Here is a 14761-nt window from a genome sequence, read left to right as displayed (position 1 = left end):
AGGGTGCAAAATTGAAGAAGGTACTCTCAGAATCATGCAAATGCAGGGGAATATCTCATTACGTTTGGTGTCCCAGGCGCTTTCCTGGCCTCATCCTGGGCATGGTCCTGATACAGAGCACCTGCATAGGAATCATGAGTGGGAGCAGGATTTAGATTCCTGAGTCTCCTACTTTGATATTCTGATTCAAAAAGCCTGGAGTAGAGACTGAGATTCTGTATCTTCTTAAAGAATCCCAGTGGACTGATTACAGATTCCATGTGTTTTCCTGGTACCAGGCCTTTGGTCAGGCTGTTCCCTCTACCTTGAATGTCTTCTTCTATTTCTATCACCTATGGAGTATCTACCAATGTTTACGATCCATTTCAAATACTACCCCTTTTATCAAGCAAAGGAACCAACAGTTAAAGTACAAAACCATACCTACTAAGAAACCCATAGCCCTTTTTATATGACTTAAGACACATTTTGTCCCATATTGTTTGTGGACGTATCTTCTAGAAAGAACATATGCTGTTTCTTAGGAGGCCACAAAATGGAGATCTGGATCCACCCCATCAATTCTCATAGGTAGGGTCCTGTTAAGACAAGATGCGATTGTCTTTGACTCATCTTGCTCCCAGATTGTTCAACTTGGTAACCCACACAGCAACTGGCCTACGCCTTCCCCATTTTAGATGTCCAATAAAGAGTGCATATTATCCTCTTCTGATGAAAGGAGAGATTCCCATTTTTGCAGGGTTTATAGAAGCCTCCAAATATTGAATAATTACCCTAGTTTAAATGCTTAAGCATAGACAGGAATTGCATTCTTTACTGTGACTTCTATTTTGGAAAATTTCTGCTTGAACTTTACCTGATAATCATTTCCATATACTAAAGGTTTGTTTGTTTGTTTTCCTCACTCTATGCAGAGTCCATAGCACTCACTACTTTTGTAGGTGGTTAGTCCACATTTAAGCCTCGGAAGACTTTTAGGTAAGCACCATCTTTGTGACCATTATACTGAAAGAAAACTGGGGCTTAAAGATTTAACAACCTCCTAGGTCAGAAGATAACAGAGGAACTGAGGCAGGTTTGAAACCCAGGCCTCCAAGATTCCAAAACTTAATGATTTAATGCCTAAGCCAATCCAGACCCCTACTAATTGTGGTGGCTATTAGACCCACCCACTTTGTGGAGGGTGGGGCAGACAGGTCCGCTTGGACGAAAAGCAAAGTTGGCAAAATCAGTTCGAATCTCTCTTAACTCCAATGGTTTCCTCCTTGGGGTTAGGGTCGGGGGCGCCTTGACTTCGCGCTTTGGCTCTCAGGACACACGCCCTCGCGTCGGCACTCGTCTGGGTCTGCCACCTCCCGGCTGGGGGCGTGAGGGTTGGGCGGGGGCTCCGGGGTCGTCTCGGCCGGCGGCCAATGGCAATGCGGAGGTCAAACTCCGCTCCCCGCGAGGGGCGCAGCGGTTGCTAAGTGCAGGGAGGAGACGGATCCCGCGCCAGCAGCCCGGGGAAGGGGGAGGCGCGAGCGTGAGCGCGTGGGAGCGCGGAGGCCCGAGCCCGGAGAGGGAGCGAGCGGAGAGAGACGCCGGGGAGGCGCGCGGCAGCGAACGCCCGCCTGGGAGCCTGAGCCCCGCAGCACTGCGGCCGCGCCCTTGCCCGAGACCGTGCGGCCGCCCAGTCCCGCTCCGCCCGCCGCAGCCAGGGCTCCGAAGGATGGAGGACTCCCGGGAGACGTCGCCGTCCTCCAACAACTCCTCGGAAGAGCTCAGCTCTGCCCTGCAGCTGTCCAAGGGCATGTCGATCTTCCTCGACGTAAGTCCAGGGCGCAGGAGTTGGGTCGTTGGTCCCCCTGCATCCTTCCTCTTCCCCGGGGGGGAGGGCGGTGGGTCCAGGCGCTGCTCAGCAGCTGGTCAGCTGTTTTGTCCCCAGAACGCCTGCGAGAGCTACCACCTACCTTGCTCCCCCAACCCCCTGTAAATGCACCGAGCAAATGCGGGAGGAATGACTCGCATTCAACTTGTAGAAAGGGTTGCACCGCACCTGCAGCTCGGGGCTTAACAACCCTGAATGAACCGCAGAAGTTAAATTTTCCAACGACGTGAGTTTCATTGGGGACTCGATGTGTAACTACAACAGTCTCCATTCAGCTGAAGAGAGCATTTTAAAGGGGACTAATAGCAGGAGGGAACATTAATTCAATTCCTTTCTGATGTGCCTAGTTTGCAGTCCCCGTCTCCCTGAAGCTCAAAGGCGATGGGGGAAACAGAGATTGTGATGCTACGCCACCCTCCCCAACCCCACAGAGAACAATTACTTTGCAAACACACTTGTTTTCCTGTTTTACACTCCTTCATGATGATACTTTTTTCATTGCCACCTCCTGTTTCCCCCTTTTTCTCTCCTGTTACTCTCCTTCCGTATACCTCTCCAAGTTTCAATCACCATTCATCAGTTCTACCTTTTGACTGTTCTTCCTTTGGGCCTCTCCTCCACCCCTCCTTTCGGGATTGAGTCCCTTTTTTATTTTCTGAGATGGTGATGGTTTCTCCTCATTCTTGGTTTTCTTTTTTCCATTCTTCTGCCCTCACGCTGGGGTTTTTACTTTCACAGCAGTTTTGTTTCTTATTTATTTCTCAATTTTGCTTTACTGTCCCTTTCTGCAGTTTCTGGTCATTTATTTATTTATTTCACCTTGTTGCCCAGCTCTTTTCTCTGCTGTTAGGACTCACGGGTTTTCCTGTCCCTCAGCTCCTGCTCCCTCTGCCCCTCCGTTGTCACATTTATGCTGTCCCCTGGAGGTAGTTGCTGGCTCAGTGGGGACAATTCTGGCCCCTCATTTAAGCACGAGAGAAAATTGGCAAAAGACATTGAGGAGTGCTTGTGTGTTCTTTCCTCTACCCTTCCCTGAGATCATTTCTTATGAAAATCCAGCTATATATAAAATTAAAGTACATTTATTTGTGGAGAGATGAAAATGTGAGGAAATCAGTTTAGCAGCATCATAATGGTGAAGCAGATGTCATGAAGATAAGGGGGATGGGGTGAGGAGCCCTCCCAAGTTTATTTTGAATGGATTAGCTAGGATTTTTTAATTGGGAGAGAAAACCGTATTAATAGTTATGTCTGGTCTAAGGCAAATGTTGTAGGTAAGGCTCAGCTGTGTCTCCTGGCAGCTTTCTCCCCTCATTACCATGCAGTTCTAGTTGGAGATCCAGGCTTTCCTGGCAGACCATCTTCCCACTGAAACAATCTGATTCCCATTCCTTTCTCAATAGGATTAAGGACCTTATTCTTCCTGTTCTGGTCTAGCAGGTGATGTTTGGGTACTAATGGCTGATAACCTACCTTTTCAATCCTGCCATTCAGGGCCAAAAAGCCCTTGAGGAAACCTTGCTGGGAGAAGGGGACACACAGCTCCCCTGAGAAAGGACTCCTCAGGGTCCCAGAAACGCATATCTGTTATAAGGTCAATGGCTAAGCTCCCGGAAAGTTGATTCAGAGAAGGCAAGAGAGCCCTCCATTCATTCCGGCCTGATCTTCACTCGTCCCCCAAGGATATCAAGTGCTCCTCTGTGACTTTCTTAAAGCAGTGAACAAATCCTGGTGATACTGTGGAGATGGAAGGATTGAACTGTATAAATGAAGGTCATCCTCTTTGACATACACACTAATCTTGGCCCAACTGTTCAAGCTGCTATTCAAAAAGGAAAAAAAAGAAAAACAAGGAAATTAAAATCTTATTTATTATTGTATCTACGTGATTGCTTTCAAGCTCTTGAAATAAATAGCATCAGGTCCCCATCCTGAAGAAACACGTACTCTATGAATAGGATACCTTTACCCTCTTCTATTTCTAGAATTTAAAAATAAAAATATAAAACTGATTTCACAGGAGAGGTGTTGACCTGCTTGTTTGCCAGTAAAATGTTAGTGTCTATAAAAGAAAAAAAACTGCCACTGGATTTTATGTTGAATAGGAAAGATTTTGTTTACACTTTTCTTGATATTTTGTGAAAAATCTACCACTCTGGTGAAATATATGACATGAAAAAGGATTTACTTGGGGATTTTTGAATTATTCATTTCTGGATCATACTGCTTTTAGCAAAAATAAAATGTGAAATATAAATACATAATTTATTTGATTTGTTTTAATATATTCTAGTAGCACTGCTAAAAAAGATTGCTTTTTGAATTCCATTCAGATTATAATAAGAAAATAGATATCCCCTATTCCAAAGAGGAAAAGGAATGAAACCCATTAGGGCTTTCTGCGTCACACAGACTAATTTCCAAATTTGAGGAAAACTTTGATTTCCAGTGTTTGTATTCCAATGCTGCTATAATAATCAGTCCTCTGAGAAATGATCTGAACTGCTTTTGAGGATACTGTTGATGACATGACTAGGCATGTCCAGCTGGTAAGAAAGAAGCCATAGATAAAAAATCAGGGAGAGACTTACCGTAACTATTGGCTTTTGCTTCATTTTCCTTATGTCCAAATAAGCAACAGTGATGACTATGGTACTTAATTCTAGAGGTTGCTGTATTAAGTGAGAGTTCATAGGATAAGAAAACTGAGAAGAAAAGGGAAATGTGCTATATAAGTTTGAACTATTATTGCTACATTAGTGTTCCCTCTTGAATGCCTAGGTAGCAGTAGCCAAATCCACAAATTAATACAGACACTGTCCCATTATGAATCTGGTGTATATTATTTTCTGTCTAAAAAATGACAGAATGATATCTCCGTTGTTCATCAATACTCTTGAATGCCTCCTGGGGGACTTAGAACACCCAGTGTCAGTAGCAAAGCAAGGGCATGCACTGCAGCCCACCTGCCACCGGCAGGAGAGGGATTGCGCTGGGTTTCCTTTGCAGGAATGTGGAAAGTCCAGGACCAAGACGGCTTTTTTCCGTCTTAATACCTGCACCTTCTCCTTTCCCAGGTTAGTTCATTTCAGATAACAGAGAATAAACTTCAGAATCCTAGTCTGTAGAACATGTGGCCCCTCTTCTGAATCTTTACATTCATCAACGCTGCTCCTATGCGACGGGAGAAAAACCAAGCACGAAAAATGTGAAGTTGGTTACAACTTCACCACTTGATGCCACTGTCTTCTCTCAAACAATTTTGGTTTTTAGCTGGAAGGGCAGTGGCCCTTCCTCATTTGACTACAGGCAGAAGTGGGGCCTGGGAGGTTCTGAAGGCAAGAGATGATTTTACTGTTTGTCTTCTCTTCCTTCCCCCAACCAAGCATGCACGCCCATGAACCCTGAACAAAAGGCACAGTGCCCAGATGGTCAGGGACTTGGTGAAGACAAGAGAAAGCTTTGCTTGGCAAAGATACTGAATTCTGAAGCTCTGTACATAGGCATGTATACTCATCTGTAGAAGTCACCAGATGGACGGGCTCTGTCAGGGCAGAAACCATTTTCCAGGGGCACTTGGGTGGCTCAGTTGGTTCAGCAACTACCGTTAGCTCAGGTCATGATCCTGGAGTCCCGGGATCGAGTCCTGCATCGGGTCCCTGCTCAGTGGGGAGGACCCTGGACCCTGGGATCATGACCTGAGCCCAAGGCAGAGGCTTTAACCCACTGAGCCACCCAGGCGCCCGAGAAACTTGTTTTTAATGTTAAAATACATGTAGAACTGCTCACACAAGGCCTATTCTAGGCAAGATTAAGAAGATAAAAATGTATGTGCATACCTTTTCTCCATTCCTCATTCAGTGCCCACTCTCCTGCATCCTTTTCATGGCAACTAGCAGAGTGGTAGCAACACTGCCTCCTGGAGGTCAAGGTCTGCTCTCTATGGTTTGCCTAGCAGGTCTTCCCTTCTGGAAGCCACTGGCATTCTGGATGAGTGCCAACTACCCCGCCCTCTATCCCAATTTCTCAGGAGGCTGACTAGCACATCTCATTACTTAATTTTAACCTGGTACAGAGTAGGGAGCACTTAGCAAATATTAGTTCAGTAAATAGTGACTGTCCGTTTTTTAGGCCTCCCGAGATAACATTTGCCTTTTAACACCTCCCTTCAATAACTTCAGATGAGAAATGAGGAATTCCAATGAAGACCATCGAAGAATTGCTTTTGGGGTAAAGGATGCCATTTGATAAATCTTAAATTGTTGCAAAAACTCAGCAAAACCTGTGCATTTGAGTTTTAATGGTGACTATAATATTTATGTCTATTTACGATCTATCCTGTGGTGCTAACTGGTAAGATGACTATGAAGGCGTAATGTAATGAGCTCAGTTTTCATCTGCAGTACATTTTTTATTAGTCTGTGGGCTCAGAGGCAAAATTTGCAGCAGAGACAGTCCTGTTATATTTAACTACAAAGAACTGTCTTAATAAAGAAAGTTACTGTCTTAATTTCATTGCTAGGAGTCTGAATACTATTTAAGGCAGTTGGAAGTCAGGGGTCCGAGTCTCTGGTATATGGTTATTCCTCTTCTTGTTACTCATAAGGACCCAAAAGACCTTGAAATAGAATCTTAGGGCATATTAACGGTAAGAATTAGGCTGTGTTTTTGTCTCCGTCTCAGCTGAGGCTTCATAGTTTCAAAGGAGAGGGGGAAACTGGGAATGGTAGATGAATTTCCAAAACCCCCACTGGATATTACCTCTGTGGACTAAGAAAGAATTTGTGTCTCATTCTGCTCTAAGCATAGAAGCTCTTATGACTAAAAGTAGTTTTCTTACAGTAATTAAATAAATTTAGTTGATAAAGGGGCACCAACTTATGCACATAAGTCAGGATGATACATATCTTTTGTTGGAAATTTCTCATTGGTGAGATTTTTATTAATCATATTTGTATCTTATAATAATGATTAGATTTAGCCATACTTAATCTTTATAAAGTCAACAGAAGGAAAGAGAATAATGTTTGTTTAGTAGAAAGTCATAAAACTTTGGAAGTAAAAACTATTGCTCATGTTTCAAGCTGCCCACCAAGAAGTGATGATCTAAATTTAAGAGTAGCTCTGGTTACTTAACATAACTGTATGTTGCTCAGAAAAATGATGCTCAAATACCCCTTTCATGTGATTCAAGGTTATCTTTCCAATATGATAAAGGGACATTTTCTTTGGTACTATATATAACATAGCTGTGTGTTGTATTTTCCAGATTTTTTTTTCTGTCCATCTATAGTGTCAGCTGGGGCTAATTTAATTGTTGTTAACAGAAAGAAAAATAACCCAGACTATCTTAAGATTTAAAACAATAATTTATTGACTCCTTAATAAAAAATGGAGATCCTCTTGTCAGGATGGCTTGATCTGAAGCTCAGAGAGTGTCACCGGGATCCACTTCCTTCAGTCTCCTGATGGACACTGGTTTCTTGAGGGCTGGCTCTGTTCAGGTTGTATGTTGTATTGGTTTCCTATGGCTGCTGTAAGTGTCCTCTGCAGGGTGTGCCTTCCACAACCAGATGTGATCTGTCAGTTCAGGAGGCTAGATGGGTGCCATCAAGGTGTAGGTAGGGCCTCACTCCCTTGAAAGGCTGCTGGGGAGAATCTGCTTGATGCCTGTCTCCTAGCTTCTCATAGTGGCCAGTCCTTTATGTTCCTTGGCTTGTAGCAGCATCACACTGATATCTGGCTCCATTATCATATGGTCTTCTCTTTCTTTTCTTCTCTGAATCTCACTTTCCTTATCAAGTCACCAGTCTTTGGATGTAGGGACCACCCCAATCTGGTAAGATCCTATCTTTATTTGATTACATCAGCAAAGACTATTTTTCAGCAAGGTCACTTTCACTGTTACTAGGGGTTAGGACTTCCACGTTTGTTTTGAGGCAATGCGGTTCAACTCATAATGGATATAATAATAGAAGGGAGGACAGCAGCTTCTTACCCATATCTTCTCAGGTTCAGAGTCAGCCCCATGAAAATATGTCTGTCTTGATAACTAAAGGAAAGCCATGGCCTTCCTGTGCTTCTGCCTGAGTAGTCACTGTGGCCAGAGCGATATGATACTGTGTTTGCCAGGTCCGAGTGCTCTGTCCAGTCCTTGAGCTCGTGGGCAAAGAGGAGAGAAAAGACTCATTGCCCAGAAAAACATTTTGAACTCATTATCCAAGATAGCTGATGGCCTAGGTCTTAGTCACCAGATATTACAATTAATGCAGAGAAGTAAAGTAAGATTTAATGTAGGTGCATGAGCTCTATCCATAATTTCTTATTTTTTGTTCCTATTTATTCCCAGTTTATTGGGCTATGACTGACTTACATTGAATTGCACACACTTAAAGTGAAAAGTTGATCAGTTTTACATATATATATGCCTGTGAGACCGTTACCATAATCAAGATAATAAATCTATCTACCACTCTAGAAAGTTTTCTTGTGTCCTTTTATAATGCCTCCCTGCTCATCTGTATGCAACCCCTTAATCTTTCTGTCACTGTAGATTTGTTTGCATTTTCTAGAATTTCATATAAATGGAATCTGTAGCAGGTACTTTTTTTGTATCTAGATTTTTACTTGACATCATTACTTAGCAATCTATCCAAGTTATTGTGTGTATCAAGAGCTCATTCCTCTTTATTGCTCAGTAGTATTCACTGTATGGGTGTGCCACAGGTTTTTTGTCCATTCACTTGTTCAAAGACATTTGCGTTGTTTTCAGTTTCTCACTATTATCAGGAAACATCTCAATTTGGAAACCTTTATTTAAAATTGGAATTTCCATGGGACGCCTAGGTGGCTCAGTCCTTTGAGCATTTTCCTTCAGCTCAGGTCATGACCCCAGGGTCCTGGGATCAAGTCTCGCATAGGCTTTGCTCAGCCGAGAGCCTTCTTCTCCCTGTGCCTGCTGCTTCCTCAGCCTGTGTGTACTCTATCTCTCTGTCTCTAGCTCTCCCTCTCTCTCTTTCTCTCTGATAGATAGATAAATAAATATTGGAATTTCTTTTATTTACTTATGGGCAAATTATGTGTGAGTATAATGTTCACTGCAAATGCAAAAAATGGTAATAAAGGTTTTCTCTTTTCTCTTTCAGATACTGAGGAGAGCAGATAAAAACGGTAAGACCAAACATCTGCAGTTTCTATTTATTGATCTCTTACCTTTTACATCACCTTCTAAAGAATACTGTGGAAGAGAGAGGACAACCCCAGAAATTGATACATAAAATATCAGCCGCTGGTACTAATAAGGGTTTTAGGCATGTTTATGGCTCCAGATATTCATGAGAAGTTGAAAGAGGTACTTAGGTTTGACAGGAAGATGGAATTTATGCCTTTGAAGTGAGCAGCTGTCATAGCTCCAGCTTTTCCCTTTTATGCTTTAATTTTAAAGTAATAACAGCTTCTATTATTGAGTGTCTACTGTGTGCCAGGCACTGGGCCAAGTGCTTTGGGTTATTTCTTAGAGTTAATAAGATAGAGATCCGAGGCTGGAACCCTGGGTCTGTGTGGCACCAAAGTTTGGGCTGTTCACGCTGAACTTCACAGTGGCCTTGGGGGCTGCTGTTGCACTTAAAGGTAGCTACCTGGAAGCCTGTGTTGTCACACTTACCTTCACTCCATGGCTCTCAGCCATTGCTCTCACATTTGAAGTGTATTATCGCAGGACCGATAATCTATAGAGACAGAGAAGTAAGAGAAACTAGGAGAAAAAAATTATTCTGTCAGAGGCACTACAATTTCAAAGATGCCTGCACAAAGTCCAATTATAAGCTGTCATAAGCAATATCTTTTGACTCTTACCCAGTACAAATTGTGTTCCATAGATACTGAGTCAGAGAGTATATTTTGCTGCTATAGTACAAGTACATCATAGAGCAATAGTCTTGACAGGACTTTCTCGACAAATTTAGGAGACAAAGAATTCTTTCCTTTTCTTGAAATCAGATTGCTTATCTGTGGGGAAGGATTACAGGCAGAGTCCAGACCTGACACTCTTAAAAACATTTTTTGTGGTCTAGTGAGCCCTTAAGCAGCCAGATCAAGAAAATCTTGATTGGCACTATATAGCTTTTCCCACAACAGAAAATATATTACTCCAAGGAGCAAAAAACACTGGGCCAAATTCTGGTAATATTTAACTGTGCCTGTCCTTCAGAATGTTTTCTCAAACCATGTTGCAGGAGTTAATATATTATCAATTCAAGAGGTTTTTCTTTTTTTCACCGAAATCACTTGACCAATTTTTAAGACAGAAGTAATGATGCTATCATTTTGTCTCCTTGTCCTACTTGTTGACCTTGTGCCTGACATCCAAACTCAATGATGCCCAAAACATGACTGAATAGTCCATTTGGCTCCATGCTACCTGCCTCGGATTTCAGCAGCCGTTTCTAGTTCAGGGATGCCTTTTCTCTCTCTACCTGAGCTCCTAGTTTCCTCAGGCTATGCCTTCCTTTCCTGGAACCCCAAAGTGTGATTGAGGGTCGTTATTATCTTTGTATATTATCTTACTCTTCTCTCCATCAAAACTTGCTTATTTTGGTGACCTACTATCATAATCCATAGTCCTAATAAAAAGCACCTGAAAAACCAAATTCATGATTTACTGCAGTTTATGATAACCTCAGATGTTATGAAGAATGGTCCCTTGGACTGGGAGCCCTGTGTGGGCCTATTCCATCCCTAGGTTTTTTAACCTGCCTCCTTCCTGCATCTGATACCTCTTGTCTCCTCATTCCGTGTCCTAATGCCTGTTCCTAATGTGCCGTCAAAGCCACCTGCCTTTCTGCCCTCATCTTCACGGCACATCCTCTTCTGCATCTCTCTGAAGCACTAGGGATTCTCAGAGCGTCACTCCATCTGTCACAGCTCTGTGGTGTCCTTGCTTGGACTGCCACCTGCTCTACCTTTCCACTGTTAGCCAGCTTGAGAACTCCTGTGTACTGCTTGTATCCTGCTCAAAATATACCATGTCTGAAAAGTCTTCCCAGCTCCCCTTGTAGGGCCCCGCCCTCTGTCTGGGTTCTCTGCACTCGGAATGGTACTGATTATTCCCTTTTGTGAGGACCACAGTGGTTTACTGGCAATTCTACTTCCTAAAGCCAAGGGCAAGGAACTTATCATACTTGGCAAGAAACTTGTCGTAGGAATGGATACTATGCCCAGCCAGTATAGAGCTCAATGGATGCTCCCTTAATGAATTAACAATGGTTAAGGACATTTTCCTCCATGATCCATCTCCCTTCCATCCATCTAGTCTTTCCCCTGCCTTTCATCCTGCTTTACTCTTCTCCCTCATTCTCAGTGTAAAGTGGGGGGAGGGCAGAGATAGGCAGCTCTGGGTTTAAATCCCAGCTTTGCACCTAGTAGCTCTGTGACTTTGGGTAAGTAGCAAACTCTTCTCCCTCAACTCTCTCATCTGCAGAATAGAGATCATAGCATCTATGTATGTCATGGGGTTATTATGAATAATCAATGACATAACAGATGTAAAGTCCTCAGGGAAGTGCATGGTACATAGTAGCAACTTATACCTGCTTGTTGTGGTGTTGTGATGCCTTGGCTATTGGAAACACTTGGTGACATTCCAGTCATTTCTGTTTCAGTGTTTAGTGGGAAAAAGACTATTTACCATACATGCAGAATTGAAAAAAGGAAAAAGTATAGTGGATAATCTAATGTAAATGAGAAGATAACAGCATTAAAAAAAATCTTTCTGAACCATGTGTTCACTCCATTCTATATTTGCAAATAAACAGCTGTTACATTTACGTGTCCCTGGATAACAGACCCTTGCATGACAGAATCCCTTATGGATGGCATAATTGGTGATGGAGTAACAGCGGGAATAAGGGGTCATAAGCAGTATGGTATTTAGCTTACCAGAGTGTAGATTTAGCCTCTGGGATCTGACATGAGAGGAGCTGCGGGAGACATGCATGGGGAAAAAAATGCATGATAGCAATCAGCTACAATAATAGGTCTTAGATTCATTTGGTTTTGGTTGTTTTTCTAAAATCATAGGCTAGGATTCTAGACACAAAGACAGACCTCAGAACAGGATAGATTAGAAGAGATGTGAGTGCTTTGATCTAAAGAGCCCAGAAGTAAGCCTAAAATTGCAAAACTCCTGAGAAAGCTTATATACATGCAGGTAGAATGAAAATGGAAATGATACATGGGAATTTGTAAAATTTGCAAAAAAAAATTGATTTTACAACAAGGCGAAATGAAAAGGCTCATAGTAATTAATAACACCATGGATTGCTTTTGCCAATGTGGCCTTGCTAAGATCTGCTGTCATTCTTTTTTTTTTTTTTTAAGATTTTATTTATTTATTAGAGAGAGAGAAGGCATGAGAGAGAGCAGGGGCAGAAGGAGAGGGAGAAGCAGACTCCTCGCTGAGCAGGATCCTGATGAAATGAGGGGTTGGATCCCAGGATCCCGAGATCATGACCTGAACTGAAGGCAGACACTTAACCAACTAAACCACTCAGGCGCCCCACTCTGCTGTCATTCTTGACCAGCAAATAGATAGGCTGTATGGGTGGCTCTTTTAATCCCAATTAAGACTGATCTCTGTAAGAACTGATCATAGTTTTTCTCAGTGGCTTTTTAATCTATTCCAGAAGCCTGTACATTATAAACCTATGAGGACAGAGAATGTGCTCATTTCACATAACACCAGGCCCACCATGGTGATCAACATGCCTGTCGGGAAAGACAATTATCATGTTTTTACTCATTTGAGGAATATAAGAAACAGGGCAGGGGACCATAGGGGAAGGCAGGGAAAACTGAATGGGAAGTCATCAGAGAGGGAGAAAAACTATGAGAGACTCTTTTTTTTTTTTTTAAGATTTTATTTATTTTATTTGCAGACAGAGATCACAAGTAGGCAGAGAGGCAGGCAGAAAGAGAGGGAAGAGGAAGCAGGCTCCCTGCTAAGCAGAGAGCCCGATGCGGGGCTCGATCCCAGGACCCTGGGACCAGGACCTGAGCCGAAGGCAGAGGCTTTAACCCACTGAGCCACCCCAGGTGCCCCACTATGAGAGACTCTTAACTCTAGAAAACAAATTAAGGGTTGCTGGAGGGGTGATGGGTGGGGTATAGGGTAACAGGCTGATGGATGTTAGGGAGGGCACGTGATATGATGAGCCCTGAGTGTTATAGGTAACTGATGAATTATTGAACACTATATCTGAAACTAATGATATACTATAAATTGGCTAATTGAATTTAAATTTTAAAAATGCCTATCACAACATTGGTGTTCAATAAATACTTGGAAATCCACTTGTAAGAGGTGCATGACCAACTGTCTGATACTGAAAACTGAAGAAGAAACACAATGTCACAGGTCAGTTAATCAAACTAAGCCTTGTTGTAATTGATTTGTTGTTTATTAATTAATAGTATTAGCTAAAAACCTAAAGTTTCCATTGAAAACCGTGTTAGAACTAATGAATAAATTCAGTAAAGTTTCAGTGTACAAAAGCAGTATACAGAAATCTGCTGTATTTTTCTATACTGACAATGAACTATCAGAAAAAGAAATTGGGAAAACAATCCTATTTACAGTTGCATCAAAAAAGAATGAAATACTAGAAATAAATTTCACCAACATGATGAAAAACTTGTACAGACATTAATGAAAGACATTAATGAGAAATATTGAAAAAAGAAATAAATGGCAAGAGATTCTGTTGCTAGTGGATTAGAAGACTTAATACTGTTAAAATGTTTATATTACCCAAAGCAATCTAGATATTCAATGTATTCCATTTTCAGAATTTTGGTGGCATTTTTCAGAAATAGAAAAAATAATCTTAAAATTGGAACAAACTACATCTGGCATTAAAAATACTAATACAGGGGCTCCTGGGTGGCTCAGTTGGTTAAACGTCTGACTCTTGATTTGGGCTCAGGTCATGACTTCAGGGCTGTGAGATCGAGCCCTGTGTTGGGCTCTGCACTCAGCACAGAGTCCTCTTGGGTTTTTCTCTTTCCTCTCCCTCTGCCTCTCCCCCAACTCTCTCCCTCTCTCAAATAAATAAATAAAATCTTTAAAAAATAAAATTTAAAAAAAAAACACGAATGTAAGAATGGCTGATATTGAATCTGTGTTTGGGAATATTTTGAAGACTGCATTGGATCATTATATAACCTGTGCTACTAGATGAAGTGAGAATTGGTCAGAGCCAATTCTGACTCTGTGGTTTCCCAAGGTTTGGTTTATTCGATGAACATGTATAAATATGACCTCAGGTAGAGGCATGAAACATAGGTTCGGTAGGTGGGAGTATTTTCCCTGAAGACAGGAAAACTTTCAGAGTACCCCCCAGAGGTCTGTATTTCCTTCATCTTGGTCACAAGGCCGTCCTTTGACGTGAGCTACTTGGTCCAACATCACCAGCCCCACGTGGGATGCCATAGCCTTGTCGGTCTTTTATTCAGGGATCCTAGCCCGAGATGAGGATTAAAAGATTAAAAACTGGGCTCTGGAAATCAGGATTATTGGCATAAGGCTGCTTTTTATTTCATAATTCCTCACTACTTTCTCAAAATGTTTTGGGAACATTTGTGTAACTGAGCATCAAGTAACTGGTTTCCGAGTGGTAGGGGTCCGATGCAGCACTGTACTCATGTTTATTCTCGGGAGTATGCAAGCATGCACACACTTTAGCTACATACACACCTACCAGCTTGAAAGTCAATGCGAAGTCTAGTAAGAGCTATTTGTTGAAAAAAAATCTCATGCCCTAACAATGACCCTGGAAGAAGTGGCTCATCAAGCATTAGGGTGCGTGGGAACCCGTGAGTGCAAGTTCTGACTGGAAT

The 14761-nt window shown here is 42.3% G+C and overlaps 1 protein-coding gene across 1 annotated transcript in view; it reads left to right on the top strand.

Annotated features, from left to right (window-relative positions):
• The first annotated feature begins 1311 nt into the window (after nt 1–1311).
• NECAB1 (N-terminal EF-hand calcium binding protein 1) overlaps nt 1312–14761 on the top strand; it is a 218656-nt gene continuing 205206 nt past the window's right edge. Inside the window, exons 1-2 of the mRNA XM_059166058.1 lie at nt 1312–1807; nt 9013–9037. Coding sequence (XP_059022041.1) covers nt 1709–1807; nt 9013–9037 — 124 coding nt within the window. The 5' untranslated portion in view covers nt 1312–1708. The remainder of the gene's footprint in view (nt 1808–9012; nt 9038–14761) is intronic.

This window comes from Mustela lutreola, chromosome 3 (assembly GCF_030435805.1).
Source record: "Mustela lutreola isolate mMusLut2 chromosome 3, mMusLut2.pri, whole genome shotgun sequence".
Lineage (NCBI taxonomy): Eukaryota > Metazoa > Chordata > Mammalia > Carnivora > Mustelidae > Mustela > Mustela lutreola.
Note: the sequence above shows the minus strand (reverse complement) of the source record. Positions and strands in the feature narration are given on the sequence as shown.